This window comes from Podarcis pityusensis, assembly GCF_964106645.2.
Source record: "Podarcis pityusensis genome assembly, chromosome: 5".
NCBI lineage: Eukaryota > Metazoa > Chordata > Lepidosauria > Squamata > Lacertidae > Podarcis > Podarcis pityusensis.
Window position 1 is genome coordinate 30,000,283 of NC_138032.1, and position 20,574 is coordinate 30,020,856.

Consider the following 20,574-nt stretch of genomic DNA (forward strand, 5'->3'; position numbering starts at 1 on the left):
CTGATGACCTATCTTTTGTTTGTGGGGAGAAATAACTTGCTGTGTGTGTGCTTTACATAAAAGATTGTCCAAATGGATGAGCAGAGAGAAATTGCTTGCTTAAAACACTACAGTGGAAGGAGCGGTCCAGGTACGAATGAAATGGTTTGGGGGTGAGGAGAGAATTGAGAATGTTGAACATCTGAAACTTGGTGAACTATGCTCGCACAGTCTTCAAATAGAAAGGGGAAGAAGGGTACCTATTTGAATTGTCGTAATAGGTGATGAAATCTGGGGTGAGCCTGCTGTAAAAGAGTCTAGGAAATAATTTAACGCTGCAAACCTAAACACCAGCGGAGCAATCCAAACCCACTTTGTGTTGGTCCGAGAGGGGTGCTTCTCAGCTGGCCTATGTCTTTGGCTGCTGTTGTTGGTGTCATTCCCTGGTGCGTAGCTTCCTCTCCCACCTGCCCAATGAAGTGCCCCTGGTGAGATCCCCGACGACAGTCAGTGGAAAGGCACACATTATGCAGTGGCATCAGTTCAGTCACTGTGCCAGCTGCAGCTAGGCATTGCCTCCCACCCAAGCCAATACGTCCAGCAGGGGTGTGTTTGCCCCATCACTCTGTAAAGCCCAACAAGGCTTGAGGGGCATTTGGGATTGCTTCCTTTGGGAGTAGTGCCATAACACTCAGTAGGACCTCAGCACAACCCTGAAGATATTTAATTTGAAAAAAAAGAAGAAAAAGAATAGGTATGGCAAGCTCTGGGATTTTTTAAATGTAAGAACTAATCTACAAAGCCAACCCACCCAAGAAAAGGGTGAAGTGTAGAAAAGCTCCAGAAGCTTTAGCTGCTCAGGGAGAAATAATGCCCAATTTACCTGTCTGTTTTCCCCTGCAAGAGATTTATTTCTTCTTCCCATTGGCCGGCAGTCCTGAAAAGGTGAGAGAAATGATGAAGCTAGTCTTAAATTTGCCTGTGGTTAATTGCGGAGGCCAGACTTTCCTGTTTTTTAGAATGCTGCATTACTTCATGTTTCCAGTTTCATTGTTCCCTCTGTCTGTTGCACTTGAATCGATGCTTTATGTCCCTGCTACAGAAATTTGTTCATGTACTGTCAGAAATGCACAGTATTATTTCCCAGCAAACTCTTGCCTGAAGGACTTTCTCAAATCAAGGTTTCATATTGAAAGCAGGGACTTCTGAAGTGTGTTTGAAGCATGGCAGTGCTGTGTTAGATTGATGGGAACATGAAGATGTGCGCATATTGTATTTTTGTGTTTCTCTAATAGTCCCGCTTTTTAGCTATCCGCAAATTAAGTCCTTCTTAGAATTGTGGTTTTCCAAGTTCTGTGGGCGAAATCAAACAGCCACATTCATTACACAAAAGCAGTGCCATCAAGTAACAATTTGCATGCTATGTTCCTTTTAGCAACAATCTTCGATCCTTTGTTTCGCTTGATGTCTACATTGGTGATTGTGGCTTGTGTCCCTTCAAACAAACCATGATCTGAAAGGCGAGTTTTCTTCTTACCAGTTGCGGTTTGTTTGAATGGAAGAAACCATGATCCCATGAAGGATGGTGGTTTGTTTCCTTCTGCCTGCAGGAGCCGTTTACATTAACTTGCTTGCACATGTAGCCGCACTGTCAGTAGCAACAATTTAATGTGTTCAAGTGTGAGTGTGAAATAATGGACTGACTACATGTACGATTCGGCCCTGAACCTGGTGATTGCATTCACTACCATACTATATATGCGGATAGGGGGATGGCATGTGCAAATTCATTGGAGAAGAGCTGTAATTCTGTGATAGAGCTCTACTTTGCATGCAGAAGGTCCATGTTCAACCCCTGGCATCTTTAGGTAGGGCTGGAAGAGAGACCTTTGTCTGTCTGGAGGACCCTTGTCTGTCTGTGTAGACAATACTGAGCTAGATGGACCATTGGTCTCTATATAAGGCAGCTTCCTCTGTTCAATCCTGGAAGAACACTCAGAACCTTTTAATGTAATGGTTCAAAGGCATAGTGTGCCTCCTAGCATCCCTCCCTCCCGATACAGCCTTTCTCAACATCTGGGGACCCACAGGTTGAGAAAGGCTGTATCAGGAGGGAGGGATGCTAGGCAATGGGCCGTGAGATGTTTGGGGTTGTGGGGGCTCTTAATTTTGGAGGGCCTTTGAAACATGTTCTTAAATACCACATGGAGCTTAGTCTGGACTATGGAAAGGGGGCTGATTTGTTGAGATGGGTCAAAAGCATTGTCAAGCTGGAGTTCCCAAGAGTGAAAGGAGCAGGAGATAAAGGAAAATACAGCTATAAATATGAAGAAGAGCTGCGGAAGGGACATGGAAGGGACTTAAGGGCCTCGGACATAAGATTGCCAGGTTAATGCGCTAGATTGATGAGATAGAAAGGACTGACAAAACCCGGGACCAGGAGGAAGAGACGCTGGATGAAGATTGGATTGTTTCTTTTTTGTTACTTTTTTATTAGGATTGTTTTATAAAATTGATGAATGTTAGAAAAATGTTGGAACGAAATTATTTGGCTTTAGCAAAAATGTTTAAAGAATTATGTAAGAATATTATGGTTATGAGAAATTGGTAAAAATAAGATTTAAGTTTTAAGCTTTAAGGTTTTTATAGTAAGATAAGATTAGAATAGAGTAAGGTAAAGTAATGACAGAATATTATGAAGTATGGAAAGGATTTGCTGCGACAATTAATAACCAGGATACAAAAAAAGGGAGGAGGAGGAGGTCAAAGAAAGAAGGTAATGACAGTTAAGGATTTGAGAATATTGGATTTGCTTTTAAATGTTTGTGGTATATTTTTATTTTTTGAGCGTGTTGTGCTATTTTTTGATTTTGACTTTTATTAATCTGTATTGTTTGACTGTGGTTTGTTTTTTCTTTGTTGTTTCTTTCTCTTTTTCTTCTTTGTTTTCTTTTGTAATTCAAAAATTTTCAATAAATATCATTTAAATAATAATAATAATAATAATAATAATAATAATAATTTTTATTTATACCCCGCCCTCCCCAGCCAAGGCTGGGCTCAGGGCAGCTAACAAGCAATAATAAAAACAAGTTGAATGAATGCAACTTAAAAACAAGATTAAAATACAACATTAAAATATTGAAATATTAAAATGCAGCCTCATCACAGGAGGAGAAAGGAAAAAGAAAGAGGGGGAGGGAATCAAATTGGCTCCAAGCCAAAGGCCAGGCAGAACAACTCTGTCTTACAGGCCCTGCGGAAAGAAATCAGATCCTGCAGGGCCCTGGTCTCATGAGGCAGAGCGTTCCACCAGGCTGGAGCCAGAGTTGAAAAGGCCTTGTCTCTGGTTGAAGCTAATCTAACTTCCTTAGGGTACCGGGACCTCTAGGGTGTTGCTATTTATGGACCTTGAGGCTCTCCGTGGGGCATACCAGGAGAGGCGGTCCCGTAGGTACGAGGGTCCTAGGCCGTGAAGGGCTTTAAAGGTCAAAAGCAGCACCTTAAATCTGACCCTGTACTCCACCGGGAGCCAGTGCAGCTTGAAAAGCACTGTGTGAATATGCTCCCATGGCAGAGACCCCGTGAGGAGCCTCGCTGCAGAATTCTGCACCCGCTGGAGTTTCAGGGACAGCTTCAAGGGCAGCCCTGCATAGAGTCAGTTACAGTAGTCAAGCCTGGAGGTGACAGTCGCATGGATCACTGTAGTTGTTGAACTACAACTCCCATCACCCCTACCTAGTAAGGCCAGAGCTCAGGGATGATGGGAGTTGTAGTCCAAAAACATCTGGGGACCCACATGTTGAGAACAGCTGCAAGGCAGAAATTTGGGAGGAGTAATCCCCCCCCCCCCGCAGGGGTGAGAGAAGCTTACAATGTGCAACTTCTTCATCACAGGCAACTGTTGAAAAGCTGAAGGAGTAGCCCGGTCCTCCACCTCCAAATTATTCCAAATCACCAGCTCTGACTGAGCGCTGTCAGCAAGCAGGGAAGAAGTTAAATGCTAGAGGACAGAGCAGAAGGAGAGGCTCCTTCCTAATGAGCAGCGTTGAAAGAGAATTCGGCTTTGTGGTGCTGTTTACAGAAATGAAGCTCATCAGCAGGTCCCCATGGAATTCCTGGAGATGCCTTGAAGGCGCCAGCTAAAAGTGAACCAGCTTGGCATGAAGATGCAAATGAAAAGTAAAATTCTAGTCTGGGGATGGGGATCCCGATGGCCACACACATTCGTGGCAGTTGGGGCCCAAAGACAAAAGCGAGCGGAGTAAACAAATGTGGGTTTTGCCTTTGTACAGTAGGTTGCACTCTCACCCATCCCTCTGCCCTGCATCCAAGCAAGCAAGTAGCATTATTATTAATAATAATAATAATAATAATAATAAATTTTATTTATATCCCGCCCTCCCCAGCCGAAGCCGGGCTCAGGGCGGCTAACAACAATAAAACAGTACAAAAGTACAGCATAAACAACCTTCTAAAATCATTCATTATAAAATTAATTAATTCAAGCCACTGGCAACCATTGGGCCAGAGCTCCGCGAAGATTGCCGAGGGAGGGAGTCAGGCTGTGCCCTGGCCAAAGGCCTGGTGGAACAGCTCTGTCTTGCAGGCCCCGCGGAAAGATGTCAAGTCCCGCAGGGCCCTGGTCTCTTGTGATAGAGTGTTCCACCAGATCGGAGCCACAGCCGAAAAAGCCCTGGCTCTAGTTGAGGCCAGCCTAACTTCTCTGTGGCCTGGGACCTTTAAGATGTTTTTATTTGAAGACCATAAGTTTCTCTGTGGGGCATACCAGGAGAGGCGGTCCCATAGGTACGAGGGTCCTAGGCCGTATAGGGCTTTAAAGGTTAAAACCAGCACCTTAAACCTGATCCTGTACTCCACCGGGAGCCAGTGCAGCTGGTATAGCACCGGGTGAATGTGGTCTCACAGCGAAGACCCCGTAAGGAGTCTCGCTGCAGCATTCTGCACCCGCTGGAGTTTCTGGGTCATTCTCAAGGGCAGCCCCACATAGAGCGAGTTACAATAATCCAGTCTGGAGGTGGATCACAGTGGTTAGGTCAGGGCGAGAGAGGTAAGGAGCCAACTGCTTAGCTTGGCGGAGATGGAAAAATGCCGCCTTTGTTATAGCTGCAATCTGCGCCTCCATGGAAAGGGAGGTGTCGAAGATTACACCCAAACTCTTAAGGGATGGTGCTGGCACTAATTGCGCCCCCACAAGAGATGGGAGTTGCCCCCCCCATCCCATATCGCCCCGTCCCAGCCACAGGACCTCTGTCTTCGAAGGATTTAGCTTCAACCGGTTCCCACGTAACCATCCAGCCACAGCTTCCAAACATCTGGTCAGTGTGTCTGGGGCCGAGTCAGGATGGCCATCCATCAACAGATAGAGTTGGGTGTCATCGGCATACTGATGGCAACCCAGCCCAAAACTCCGAACAAGCTGGGCGAGGGGGCGCATAAAGATGTTGAAAAGCATCGGGGAGAGTATCGCACCCTGAGGTACTCCACACACCAAGGAGTGCTGCGATGACAATTCCCCCCCAAGCGCCACCCTCTGTCCCCGACCAGAGAGAAACGAGCGCAGCCATTGAAGGACTGTGCCCTGGATCCCCACGTCGGCAAGGCGGTGGTCCAGAAGTTCGTGATCGACCATGTTGAAAGCTGCTGACAGATCTAAAAGAATCAGCAGCCCCGACCCGCCTCGATCCAGCTGTCTACGAAGATCATCAGCGCAGAAGCCGGACTGGAATGGATTCAGAGCCAATGTTTCATCCAGAAACCCACCAAGCTGTTCAGCAACCGCTCTCTCAATCACCTTACCCAGGAACGGAAGATTCGAAACCGGGCGGTAATTGGATAGATCTAAAGGATCTAATGATGTTTTCTTTAAGAGCGGGCGCACCACTGCCTCCTTCAGTTCCCCTAGGAATGTCCCCGTGCCAAGGGACAAATTGATGATATCCCCCAGGAGGGCCCGCACCTCGTCTGGACGCGCTCTAATCAGCCAAGACGGGCACGGGTCGAGAGGGCAGGTGGTGGGCTTTCCAGCTCGGAGGAGTCTGTCCACATTGGCTGGGGATATCCGGTCGAAGTGGTCCAATACTGGACCCGAGGACAGTCGAGGGGCCTCCAGTTCCTTTATTGTATCCAAATTGGCAGGGAGGTCATGGCGGAGCAACAAGACCTTCTCCGCAAAAAAGCTCGCAAATGCCTCACAGCTGTGTGTCAAATTGTTATTTAAATTTGGCTGTCCCTCAAGGGATGTTAAAGACCTGATTATACTAAATAATTGCGCTGGGCGAGAGCTAGCGGATGCAATGGAGGCCGAGAAGTATGACTTCTTAGCAGCCTTCACCGCCATCTCGTAGGTTTTCATAAAAGCCCTATATGATGTTCTTGAGGCTCCGTCACGGGCACCCCGCCATACTCGCTCTAGCCGTCTGAGGTCCCGCTTCATTTTCCGGAGCTCCTCGGTAAACCAGGGAGCCCGGTTTCTGCGGGGTCGCAGAGGGCGCTTAGGTGTGATCTCATCGATGGCTGCCAGGAGCTGGGTATTCCAGCCCTTAACAAGCTCAGTCAATGAGTCGGCAGGGGGAGCAAGGTCCCGCAAGGCTTGGCGGAATCTATCAGGGTCCATCAGCCTCTGCGGGCGAGCCCAAATCGGCTCGCCACCTAAGCAGGGTGGGGGTGGAAAGTCAATCCTGGCTTTCAGAGCGTAGTGATCAGACCATGGCACCTTCATCGAAGGAGACATGATCACATCTATACCTACGCCAAAGATCAAATCCAGCGTGTGGCCTGCTTGAAGTGTGGGGCCCGAAACAAACTGGGAGAGCCCTAGTGTCGCCATGGAAGACACCAGGTCCAGAGCCTGTGAGGAGGGAGTGGCATCAGCATGGATGTTAAAGTCCCCCAATACCAATAGGTTAGGGAACTCCAAGGCCCAGCCGGCCACTGCCTCCAATAGGCCTGACAGGGTGGCTGCTGGTGCGCTAGGTGGCCGGTACACCAGCCAGACAGCCAAGCTCTCCTCGGAGCCCCACACTAGGCCAACACATTCAATGCCGGGGATTGATGGCGATGGTAGAGCCCTGAAAGGACAATCTTCCCGGATTAATAATGCCACCCCTCCCCCCCGGCCCACAGTCCGCGACTGGTGGAGGATGGAGAAACCCGGGGGCGCCATCTCCCATAAGGTTCAAGGACCCTTTTGAGCCAGGCAAAACATTTGGAGCTAGCTAACTTAACCACAGAGTCTAGGGCTTGCTGATCAGAAGGTTGGCGGTTCAAATCCCTGCGATGGGGTGAGCTCCCGTTGCTCGGTCCCAGCTCCTGCCAACCTAGCAGTTCAAAAGCATGACAAAGTGCAGGTAGATAAATAGGTACCGCTCTGGTGGGAAGGCACCGGTAAACAGCATTTCCGTGCACTGTTCTGGTTTCGCCAGAAGCGGCTTAGTCATGCTGGCCACATGTCCCGGAAAAACTGTCTGTGGACAAACATCGGCTCCCTCAGCCAGTAAAACGAGATGAGCGCCGCAACCCCAGAGTCGTTTGCAACTGGACTTAACTGTCAGGGGTCCTTTACCTTTTTAACTTAGCTGGAGCACTTAGTGCACCTGACATCAGCTGGCAGGGCCAGTGAGGGGTGTGGCCTAAGGAAGGGTGAGAGAGTTCCAAGGGCCAGATTAAAAAGCTCGGAGGGCCACATTCTCCTGGGCCTCAGAGGTCTCCCATTCCTGCTTTATACTGTTTAGCTGAAATTATGATGGACCAGAGGCAAAGACTTCCGTCATACTCATGACACACACAACCTGCTTTAGCTATTTCCACATATTCCATTAACTTAATTTGCCAATCTTCCTTAGCAGGGACTTTTTCTTCTTTCCAGTGTTGGGCTAACAATATTCAAGCAGTCATTGCTGGATACAAGTTCTTGTACTCTTTAGGTAAATCAGTTCCTGTAATTCCTAATAGAAAAGCTTTTGGTTTTTTTAACAAAGATTACCGGTATTCCCCCCCCCCCCCAATTCGTTATATATCATTTCTCTTTTTATATATATAACTTTACATTGCCACCACATATGATAAAACATACTTCAACTTCTTTACATTTCCAACACTTATTGGAATTGTAGCTCAACATCATCTGGAGGTTTACAAGTTCTCAATCTCTGATTTGGGGGGCGGGGTAGGAAAAGCTGTAGCTACTGAAATCTGTGTCTCTAAAACCAGCTTCACTGTTCTCCTTTGAACTTGGCCACCCTGTGAAAGCAGAACAGACATAGGGGAAAACCCAGATTAATTAGAACAGAAGGACTTGTTAAATTATTTTGGTTTTAACTGGCACCTAAGGTCTTTGCCCATTTGCTATCCTGCTGTTTTTCCATGATTGTTTTATATTGGATTTTTCTTTATTAGAATTGCGTGACTTATTTGTATTTTGTAATTTTAGATGTTACGTTGAAAACTGTTCTGTGGCTGTTTTGTAATGATGATGGGTAGTCTATATGCTCTGCTGATAAATAAATTGAAAATTAGGCCAAGCAGATGAACAAAAGAATGAAAGGAGGGTTTGCTAGTCACAAAGGTATTTAATATTTTTTTTGGGAGGGGGTGTTAAAACAGATGTATTTTCTCATTTTTGCATGACACACTGACCCCCATCCCCAGACTAGAATATTACCTTCTCAGTTCTGTCTTGTCTGGCATCCAATCATCTTACAAGGACAAAGAGATATGTATATCTGGAATTATAATTGTTCATTCTTATAGTGATATAGTATACATTTTGTGTTCTTTTTCATGTTTTCCCTTTTTAATTTCATTCTATGTCATTTATTTTAAGTGTTTACTAGAGATTTAAACTTGTTTTTATTAATTTTTGTAAACTGCCTTGGCAGAAACATGATATATTAAATGCAATTAAGCTAAATGAACTCACAGCACCAGCTGTTCTCTGAATCAGAAGAGCTTCTTGTCCAACAATGAAGGATCTCGGGGATTTCAACTTGCCATCTCTTTACCCAGAACGCTGGCAGTAATTTGGACTGTTGTGAATGTATTTAAGAAACCAAAAGCAGCACAGACCAGATGGAAGGGCCAAGCATACCAAAGCCTAAAGCGGAACCAACAAGGAAGATGCTTTTTTCTTCCTTCTAGGAAACCCTAGGTCAAAGTTCATATTATTTTGTTTTTGGAACAACATGTCCCTCTTAAAATATAAAGAATAATAATAATAAAAAAACCAGTGCAGGAATGCAGGGAAGAGAAAAGAGAGTGATGAGGATCTCTTTGTAGACGACTGTTTAACAGGCAGCAGCAACCATTATAAAACAATCACACATGAATCTGGTTTACTTAGGTGACTAAGCTGTGCAAAACATACTTTGTAGCCGGCTCCTATGACCTACTACTGTGGATGCAAGATCCAATAGGGCTCTGAATCCTGTAACATAATGTTGGGCAACTGAAGGGTGTGGTTGAGTCGCAAATTGCATTAATCTGAGCACGACAGACAGCCGATGTTACAGTTAGGCTGAAAGGAATGAATAAGAAAAGCACAAAGGAAGAGGAAATCTGCAACCCAGTTCAACTAGAATATCTGGATTTGTGGCCATTTAATAGCTTTGGCTTTGACAGGATAAACATTGGTTTGAAACCAGGTCCTCCACCTCAGCAGGCTTGTCAACTGTGCAGTAAGTCTAAATGAAATACATTGGCTCCCAGTACGTTTCCGAGAACACTTCAAAGCGTTGGTGCTGACCTTTAAAGTCCTAAATGGCCTCGGTCCAGTATATCTGAAGGAGTGTCTCCACCCGCATTGTTCTACCCTGACACTAAGGTCCAGTGCCAAGGGCCTTCTGGTGGTTCCCTCACTGCGAGAAGCCAAGTTACAGGGAACCAGGCAGAGGGCCTTCTCGGTAGTGGCACCCGCCCTGTGGAACACCCTCCCTCCAGATGTCAAAGAGAACAACAAGTACCAGACTTTTACAAGACATCTGAAGGCAGCTCTGTTTAGGGAAGCTTTTAATGTTTGATGCATTGCTGTATTTTAATATTTTGTTGGAAACTGCTCAGAGTGGCTGGGGAAGCCCAGCCAGATGGGTGGGGTATAATAATAATAATAATAATAATAATAATAATAATAATAATTTGCATAGATCAGAGGCGCTGTGCTGACCTTTGGGATCTTACCGGCAGAACAGTGGGTGTGTAATACAGTTCTCATTACCCATCCCAACATCTCTCTCTCTCTCTCTCTCTCTCTCTCTCACACACACACACACACACACACACACACACACTGCAACATTAACATATTACTGGTTTTTACCTGGTACCTGTGCCAACTTTGAATCAGAGAAGACTCAGTGGGTGGTATTCAATGCTAGTCCTACTCAGAGAAGGCCCAGTGAAATTGATTGACATGAGTAACTTAGGTTCATTAATTTCAATGCATCTACTCTGAGTAGGACTTGCATACCATCCATAGAATCGTAGAATTGCAGAGTTGGAAGGGACCTTGGAGGTGTGTGTCCCCCCCCCCCCAGCAATGCTAGAATCTCAACAATAGCATCTGTGACAGATGGCATACCTGACTTAGAAAGAGGATCTGACAACACCATTGCCACGTATGGAATTTTGAAAATGTTAACGTGTTCAGAATGTTGGCTTGCTCTGCCCATTGTAGGGAGTCTGCTGTAATAAATATCAAAAATGAGAGGTTGTCAAATGTTAAAAATGTGCCAAATGTACATGCATTTCCCCAAAGTGAAGTTATTGTCAGTTAGCAACTTTTACATCTCTCATTTTGAACATTTCCGCATCTTTAAAATTCATTACATGACAGAAAAGTTGGCAGGTACTTTATGCCTTTTGGTTAAAGGCCAAAGTGTTACTGAGTCCTAGTAGCCAGCAAATGTTATGTCTGTCTGTCTAGTACAGTATGTAATCAGAGTGTCGCAAATTACTTTACACAGATTATAATATTGGGCAACCAGAAAGGAACCTAAACAGGAAACGATATAAACTCAGCCATATATCTTTTAATGGCTTTGCATTATACCACCCTGTGAAATACCCTCCCATTAGATGTCAAATAAATAAACAACTGATAACAACAACAACAACAACAACAACAACAACAACAACAACAACATTTGTACCCTGCCCATCTGGCTGGGTTTTCCCAGTCACTCTGGGTGGCTTCCAACAAAGATTAAAAATACATTAAAAGGTCACACATTAAAAAATTCCCTTAACAGGGATGCCTTCAGATGTCTTCTAAACGTCAGGTTTATCTCTTTGACATCTGATGGCAAGGTGTTCCACAGGGCAGGTGCCACTACCGAGAACACCCTCTGCCTGGTTCCCTGTAACTTTGTTTCTTGCAGTGAAGGAACCGCCAGAAGGCCCTCGGTGTCCGGGTAGAACGATGGGGGTGGAGACGCTCCTTCAGGTATACTGGGCCGAGGCCGTTGAGGGCTTTAAAGGTCAACACCAACACTTTGAATTGTGCTCGGAAACGTACTGGGAGCCAATGTAGGTCTTTCAAGACCGGTGTTATGTGGTCTCAGCGGCAGCCCCCAGTCACCAGTCTGGCTGCCGCATTCTGGATTAGTTGTAGTTTCCGGGTCACCTTCAAAGGTAGCCCCACGTAGAGCGCATTGCAGTAGTCCAAGCAGGAGATAACTAGAGCATGCACCACTCTGGCAAGACAGTCTGCGGGCAGGTAGGGTCTCAGCCTGTGTACCAGGTGGAGCTGGTAGCTGATGTTTAGCTGATGTTTAGAAGACATTCAGGGAAGTTTTTAATGACTGATGTTTTAATGTCTTTTTAATCTTTTGTTGGAAGGCGCCCAGAGTGTCTGGGGAAACCCAGCCAGACGGGTGGAGTATAAATAATAAATTATTACTACTCCTACTCCTACTCCTCCTACTACTACAGGAGGTTTGCTGCTTTTATAACTATGACTCTTGAGGCATCCAAGCAAAAATTTACTTCAGACCTATGAGCACCTTTTGGCAAACTGTCACAAGATTTTTCACCAGTTGCCAAGTATTTATTGTTGTTGATGATTGGTTGATTGATTGATTGATTGATTGATTGTCTAGACCACTCTTCATCAGAGGAACATAGGTCAGTTTACAACAAGCAAGTTCAAATGTAAGATTTGAGCCTTTGCAACATTTGGTTGCAAAGTGTGAACACAGCATTATCATACGCCAACAAAACAAAACTTGTAAGATTGCAAAGAATAATGAATTCTTATAAGACCCATAATAACACACAGGCTTTGCGACTCACCCACCCACCTCTGACTAGCGTAGCAATGAAACTGCTGGCACATATGCAAAGCTAAGCAGGTTCCAGTGTGGTTTCAAATTGGATTGGGGAACCGCATGTTGAGATTCCTGCATGGCAATTCTATGAGTCTAAGACTGTGAGACAAGGGGCTCCACTGTGCACATCTTGTCCCAAAGCCCCACAACAGCCTAAACTAGCACTGACATAAACACTCAGCAGCAAACCCAGTTGTGCCTCAGCATAACGTGCAAAGCAGGAAGCTGAAAGTCCCAGGTTCGAAATGGTACATAATGAGCTAAAGAAAATGTTTAAAAATACTTTTGTTAAAAAACAGAAGCCTTTTTACTGGGTATAGTGAATGAAGAGATACCAAGGGAAGATAAAAGACTGTTTATGCATGCAACAACTGCGGCAAGAATTCTTTTAGCCCCAAAATGGAAACAAGAAGTACCAACGAAAGAAGAGTGGCAGATGAAGATGATGGACTTTGCAGAACTGGCGAAGCTGACAGGAAAAATCCAAAACCAGCATGATCAAGTATTCCAAAAGGACTGGAGTAAATTTATACGATATCTGAAAGATTATTGTAAGCAATTAACATCGCTAGCAGGGTTGTCTGAAGACTTGTAACAAGAAATTTTCTGTCTTTCTATATTTATTTAAATGTTGAGCCATTTTGTAATGAGTGTAATTAGAATTGAAAAATGTACAAAATGCAATGAATTATAAAGGTTAATTTTGAAAGCCATGAGGCAGGAGGGAAGGAAGTTGATAGGCTCTAAAGTGCCAAAGCAGTAAAGTGGATAATGATCATGTGAATGTATAATATTAAATGGAATACACACACACACACACACACACACACACACAGCATCTTCAGGCTTGAGGGCATAGGAACTAACTCCTAGGGGCTGTAGGCGCTTTGGCCCCCACAATAAAATATTTGCAGGGACTGGCCCCCACAAAGTTGATGGACATTTCCATTCCCATTGTGTGTGTGTGCACTGCGTCATGCGATCGATTATGCACAGATGTTACTGGTCCAGAGATGGAAAGCAGATAAAGTCCCTATCAGAGAAGAATGGCAGATCAAGTAGATGGATTCTGCCAAAATGGCTAAAATGACCCATAGAATCAGAAATCAGGAAGACCAAAAGTTTAATAATGAATGGGGAAAATTTATAACTTATCTTAAAGACCATTGTAAACAGTTAAAATCGTTAGTAGGATTGGAATATCACCTGTAGTTTAAAGGTGAATTTTGGATACAATGGAGAGATAAAAGATCTGGATTATTATAAAAGATGCAGGAGGAAATAAGTAACAGTAGGATCCACAAAGGGGAGGAGGGAAGTCCAAGAGATTCCTTGGAATCTAGTTTTTATGTTGTATATGTGACTGTAAAATTTCAATCTGAAAAACCAAATAAATAAATTTCTTTTTTTAAAAAAAAGATTATGCGGGGCATAATGATACATGCACAATATTTTTATTCAAGTTGGCACCCCTGTTTGGGAGAAGCCCCTATCTGAAATCCTGGAGAGCCCTGTAGACAACAATGAGCTATGTGGACCAATATCCTGATTCGGAACAAGTGGGAGATGCTGTACTTATGTTTTCCATCTCTTCGTTACGGCTGCTTCTTTTCCTATAACTTTCTCCCCAAAGGAGACAAGTAGAACGCACGACTGCAGTCTCCTCGGGACCGAGACCCAACCTTTTGCTCCTTCTGTTCTCCTGCAAAGCGGTCGAGAATAGCAGCATCGCTCAGGTAGGAGGAAAACTCTCCGGAGACTCTTATCTTTCCGCTTAGAGAGCGCCAGTCCCCAAGTAAGGGGAGGAGAGATCCTCTCCCCGCGAAACTCACTCGGTGCAAAGCGACCTCTCCAACCCGCCCCTGGGGCTGTTGCCGGAGTGACCCGGGAGGGGGAGGAGGAGGAGGAGGAGTGGGGTGGGGAGGAGTTAATAACTTTCAGTTTAGGGCATTATGGGAAAGCAGGGCGAGCGGCTGGGAGTTCACCTGTGCCTGCGGGGGGGAGGGGGGAAGACCCGCACAGGGCACGGGGCTTGGAGCCACCCGGGGTGGGGAGCGGCTCTCTGGCAGCCATGGTGAGTACCCCCGAGGGGGAGCGCGGGGTTGGTTGGGCTGACACAGCTCCGGGGCTCCGGGGAGCCAGGAGGAGGAACTACCTGCTGGCGCCAGGTGAAGCAGCCTCCGCGCAGCAGAGAGGCAGGTCGGGCAAGGCTCGCCCTTGAAAAGCGCACAGAACATCTGCTGGGATTTTCCTGCTCCTTTTTTTTTGCAAGGAAACGGCAACAGGACGCAAAGTTTGCAGAGGTTGATGGGTCGGTCGGTTGCCCAGGGGGCTTTTCTCTCTTTCTGGTCTTGAACCGGCTATTATAGAGTTAAGCGACCCCCCCCCCTTTCCGCGTTTTTTTCCTTGCGCGGGTTTTGAACGCGCTCTCTCTCCCTTTCTGACATTGCAAGAGAGGAGAGGGCAGGAGTTGGCTGGCGCATATCTTCCTCCACCTGTTGCTGGTTCAGGGTCAAGGTCAAGGGGGCATGGAGATAAGAGCCAAGTGCTGCAGGAACCGGGACCACCGCACCCAGTTTCTGTGTTCAAGCCCAGCCCCCATTCCCTTCCACTGGCGCCGCCAGAGCACGATTTCTGTTCTCATCCTTGAAGCAAAGTTCTTAACCCGAGGTACTATTTCTGGGTTAGTGGAGTCTGTAACCTGAAACGTATGTAACCCGAGGTATCACTGTACAGGGATGGTGAAAGCTGTACCTGACAGGTTTCTGTCTATCATGCAGGTATGAAGAGCAGGGGAATGCCACACCTATGTTAGAAAAAAAAGTTAGCAAAGGCTTTCTCCCCCTCTCCAGCTAAGGTTTGGGTGGGTTATTTTATTCTCTTTGTACTTTGGGACACTAGAAACTGCAATATAAAGAAACAGGAATTTATTGCAATAAAACTTCCCTGGTTGGGAGTGGGGTTAATTGGGAAGGTCTTATTTCACTATCTGGGTTTGGGAAATCATCACAGGTCAGAAAGGAACCTTCTTCTAGCTAGAAATGCCTCACAACCTCGAAGAGTTTTCTGACAGTGGTGCCATGTGCCTTGTCTCACTGGCTTGAGACATCTACACCTGTCTGATTTGCATGCACCTTGGTGTGGTGGCTCCTCATTCACTCTGAGCTTCTGCTTGTGGTATGCTGTGGCCTGCATTTAACCCGCAGAGGGGATCCTTCAAAGTATGGACCTCTGTGGCGATCCTCTGATTCCAGATGCAACCCTAACCCCACTTACCTGGGTCTGACTTCTGAGCAGATGTGGTTTAGTTATCCGCTAAAACTAAAATCCATTTTGTCTGCGAAGGTTGGCGGGCAGAACTGGGCCAGTGCATTAATACTGCTCAAGTAAAAGAACAAGTAAAAGAGCTAATCTGTTGAGCAACGAATGAGGTGGCCAAGAGTTTAGGGTGCATGACGACATTCCTGAGCTGAAATCAGGTTCCTCTTGGTTCCATTCTTAATGGGTGACCCCGTGGCCTATCTACTTCACTGGTATGTGTAGTACATTTCCTTTGTAGGCTTATTGTCAGGTGGATTTTGACCCTCGATTTGCATGTGGTTTCACTTGCCTCTCTCCCTCTCCCTTTTCATATTGACTTTGCTTTGTGTAGTTCAAACAGGCCCTTCAATTAATGGTAATGTGAGTAGTTTTATCTAAAATACCAAATCAATGGGAGGCTGGGTGGAGCCAACTTATTTGCTTTTCTAAATCAGCAGCCTGGTGATGGCTTTCCAAGAGATTTAATCCATGCACTTCTCTTCAGTCGTAGAACACCTGCTGTGCGTATAGAAGGCCCCAGGTCCCATCTCCTGGTCTGACTGGGAATGCCCCCAGTCTGAAATCATGGAATGCTACCAGCCAGCCAGTATACGACAGCTTCCTTCTTTCTCCTCTTTCATGGTTAGGAATGGGAGAGAAGGCAATCACTTTCCTCTGGTTGTGAAGCTGCCTGATAGCAAGCCAGATTATTTGTTCATCTAGCTCAGTGCTTCTCAAACTTGTTGTTGGACTACAACTCCCATCATCCCTGACCACTCGTCCTGCTAGCTGGGGATGATGGGAGTTGTAGTCCAACAACAGCTGGGAATCCTCTATACCAGGCCTAGGCAAACTCGGCCCTCCAGATGTTCATTTGGGACTACAATTCCCATCATCCCTGACCACTGGTCCTGCTAGCTAGGGATCATGGGAGTTGTAGTCCCAAAACATCTGGAGGCCTGAGTTTGCCTAGGCCTGCCCTATACATCTGGTCCTTCCAGATGTTGCTGGACTCCTTATCCCTGACCATCAACTCTGCTGTTGATGGGGCTGAGTGGAGAAGTAGTCCAACAAGTTCTTGAGGGCCACAGCTTCTCCATCCCTGGTGGGTACTGATTGGCAGCAGCTCGACAAGGCCTCAAGCAGCAGTTTCTCTCTACTTGGAGATGTCAGCAATTGAACTCAGGACCTTCTGTGTGTTTCACCACTGAACAATGGGCCCTCTCTGCTGTTACATGTAGGCCTGAAGTCCCAAAGTGGTGTCTCTCCCAGTTTTTGGCTTTTGTGTGGTTTGGTTGGGGGGACACTTGGTTGTTTGGTCCTTGTGGGGTTTTGTTTGGGGGGGGCATGTATAGGTATGTTTCTTGTTGCTTTTTGAAGTGTGTGTGGGACGGTCTAAGCATCATCCATTTGTTCTTCTGTGAAATGGGTATTTTTCTGGTGTCCATGACAGTTTCTTAGGTTTCCAGCTGTGCCCCATGGCCCAAAACTCTGCAGACCTTGGATGTAAATCGGATAGCAGTGGTTGCTGATGCAATTTGTGTGGGGAGGAAGACACCATCCTGCCTCACTAAGCTGCTTCTACCTTTCCTACTGCCGGGAATCACCCAGGGTTGTGTTTAAACTCTTTGCCACTGGGTGTTCCAGAAGTCCAGTGTGACTCCAGAATCTGTGACAGGTTAGCTGAGGCTAGAGGGGAGGATTTACAAAGAACCATATATTTATTTTCTGTATGCATCAACCCTGCGTCAACTCCTTATCCCATTAGTTGTGTTCTAAATGTTCCCCGTCCTTAAGCAGCTGCCAAAGATGTGGGGCAAAGCATTGTGTGATGAAATCGGGACATGGGCTACATTTTATGATGTGTTTTATGGCATGGAGAGCTAGTGTGGCAGAGATTAGACTGCCAGACTAGGACCTGGGAGGTAAAGGTAAAGGGACCCCTGACCATTAGGTCCAGTCGTGACCGACTCTGGGGTTGCGGCGCTCATCACGCTTTATTGGCCGAGGGAGCCGGCATACAGCTTTCGGGTCATGTGGCCAGCATGACTAAGCCGCTTCTGGCGAACCAGAGCAGCGCACGAAAACGCCGTTTACCTTCCCGCCGGAGCGGTACCTATTTATCTACTTGCACTTTGATGTGCTTTCAAACTGCTAGGTGGGCAGGAGCAGGGACCGAGCAACGGGAGCTCACCCCGTCGCGGGGATTTGAACCACCGACCTTCTGATCGGCAAGTCCTAGGCTCTGTGGTTTAATCCACAGCCCACAGGTGTCCCTAGGACCTGGGAGACCAGGGTTCAAATTCCCACTTAATTATGAAGCTCACTGGGTGACCTTGGGCCGGTCACAGCCTCTCTGCCTTGCTTACCTCACAGGGTTGTTGCGGGAAATACCTGCAGAAGGGTGAACCATGTGCCTCCTTCAGCTCATTAGGGGTGGGCAAGGGGGTATAAATGCAATGCAATCAATCAGTGTCATAGAGAGGGCCTCATATGGTATGAGGCCAGTGCTTTTTTTCTGGGGGGGTACAGGGGGACGCATACCCCTAAACATTTTGTGAATCTTTGTACTTTTGTCCATTTACTGTCATTATTTCCCCCGATTTGAACTATAAAATAGTGATTTTCCTTGAGTCAAAATGAGAGTACCCCTAAACACTTTTTAAAAGAAAAAAAAGCACTGCATGGGGCTTTTGTAAAAAACAGCAGCCTTTGTGTTTTGCTGTTGTAAATGTGTACTCTCCTCTGAGAAGCACATACTTCTTGAGCGACTCCATACCTAAGCTAATATTTGAACCCAAGCCTTCCAGGTCCAGTTCAAACACATGGATTTCTCATTTCATCTGCTTATCTCTGGGCAACGTAGCACAATGCTTTCAGGAAAGTGAACTTGTAGGAAAGTTTCCTAAGACTTTGCTGATCACTGGTTGTTGCATAAAACATCAAAACAAAACCTTTTTGAAAAAAACCCCACCCACTTGAAACTATTGATAACTCAGACTGAAAGCTTCCGAACAACTGTGCGAAACTTTACAAACATATAGAAGAAGAAAGGTGCTCATGTTGGTCTGTAGGGAAGATTCACAAAGTCTGTATACCTTCAGTATACCTGAAGGAGCGTTTCCACCCCCATTGTTCAACCTGGACACTGAGGTCCAGCACCAAGGGCCTTCTGGCGGTTCCCTCACTGCGAGAAGTGAAGTTACAGGGAACCAGGGAGGGCCTTCTTGGTAGTGGCGCCTACCCTGTGGAACACCCTCCCATCAGATGTCAAAGAAATAAACAACTATCTGACGTTTAGAAGACATCTGAAGGCAGCCCTGTTTAGGGAAGTTTTTAATGACTGATGTTTTAATGTATTTTTAATCTTTTGTTGGAAGCCGCCCAGAGTGTCTGAGGAAACCCAGCCAGATGGGTGGGGTGTAAATAATAAATTATTATTATTATTATTATTATTATTATTATTACTACTATATTAGGGCAACCAAAATGTCACCAAAATAGTGTGAAAGCTTTCAAGTTTTGGGTGGGTTTGTGTGTTTTTTAATAGAACTCTTGATCTGGCTAGATGTTGACAGAATGCAAAGGTGTGAGGAAAAGGTGGTTAGTTTTAGTCAAGCTATCCATGTCTGCATCTGGGTAGATTTTAAGAAGGAGTGACAAGATGGGAGTGACAGGGAGGGGGGAATGAAGCACTTTGCCAGCCCTATGCTCAGCACTTCCCAAAGTGCCAGGCATGGGGCCTCCTGCACTGTGGTTCCCATGCGCCTGGCAGCCAGCTGGCTGACAGATGCTTGGGAATCTCTCACAAGGGATTTTGACAGGTGGGTGGGGCAATCCCTCTCAGGTGACCTCATAACAATGCCAAGTGGTTGACAGGTGGGTTGTCCTGTCCTCCTGTCAAGGTTGGCATATGAGGTAGGTCAAAGAAAACTTCCCCACCCCTGATCTAGCCTGATGAAAAGTTCTGGCAAACCCCAAAGCTTGCAGGCTATTTTGTGACACTTAGCTCATCCTAATAAAGGTTTTGTTCTAATGTGGACGTTGAAATTTTACAGACACGTAAACTTTTATTAAAGTAAAATAAATCAAAATGTGCATGTTGCCTTATAGAGCATTGACTCTTTTTGGAAAGGCAAGCCTCAGGGGAGACTAAAGCAATCCCAGAAATTTTCTGGAGAGATGTAGCAAGAGATTTACAGTCAAACCTCCCTTTACGTAACCCTCTGGTTACGTAAACTTCGGGATGCACGCGCAGCAAACCCGAAAGTATTTTACCGGGTTTTGGCATGTGTGCATGCACGGAAGTGATAGACCCTCAGGTTGCGGCAACCTTGGGATCTGACCGGACCTCCGGAATGGACCCCATCTGCAACCAGAGGTACCACTGTATTTCCACTTGAGAGTGAGAACCATTGAACTTATTGGGAACTTGGTGCCAAGGAAGCATGCATAGGATCAGGTTGTTGGTTAAGCAATGTTTATATCCTCACGGTTGTAAGAACATCAGAAGAACCTTGCAGGATCAGACCAATGACCTATCTAGTCCAGCATCCTGTTCTCACAGTGGCTGACCTGTGGGAAGCTCACAAGCACTCCCGCATTGTCCCGTGACGAGAAATTCTGATATTCAGAGGCATGCTGCCTATGACAGTGGAAACAGAATATAGTTATTGTGGCCACAGATAGCCACAGGTATCCTTATTCTTTTGTCTATAGAGCCATCCCTGCATCATGTGGGAGCAATGTCCATAGTTTAATTTTCTCCAAACTGTTCATAATGTATACATGTCATTCATAGTTGCCCTTACTCTCTTTTCCCCACCCCTAAACTAATATTCCCCCCCCCCAAAAAAAACTCCAAACCTTTCCTCACAAGCAGTTCCAGCCTCACGGTCATTTTGGTTGCCCATCTCTGTTTTTCCAGTGTTTCTCAAACTTGGATCCCCAGCTG

The 20,574-nt window shown here is 46.0% G+C and overlaps 1 protein-coding gene across 1 annotated transcript in view; it reads left to right on the top strand.

The window, feature by feature from the left end:
* The first annotated feature begins 14,280 nt into the window (after positions 1-14,280).
* AP1S3 (adaptor related protein complex 1 subunit sigma 3) overlaps positions 14,281-20,574 on the top strand; it is a 28,099-nt gene continuing 21,805 nt past the window's right edge. Inside the window, exon 1 of the mRNA XM_081007018.1 lies at positions 14,281-14,394. Within this exon, the coding sequence (XP_080863144.1) occupies positions 14,392-14,394 (3 nt within the window). The 5' untranslated portion in view covers positions 14,281-14,391. The remainder of the gene's footprint in view (positions 14,395-20,574) is intronic.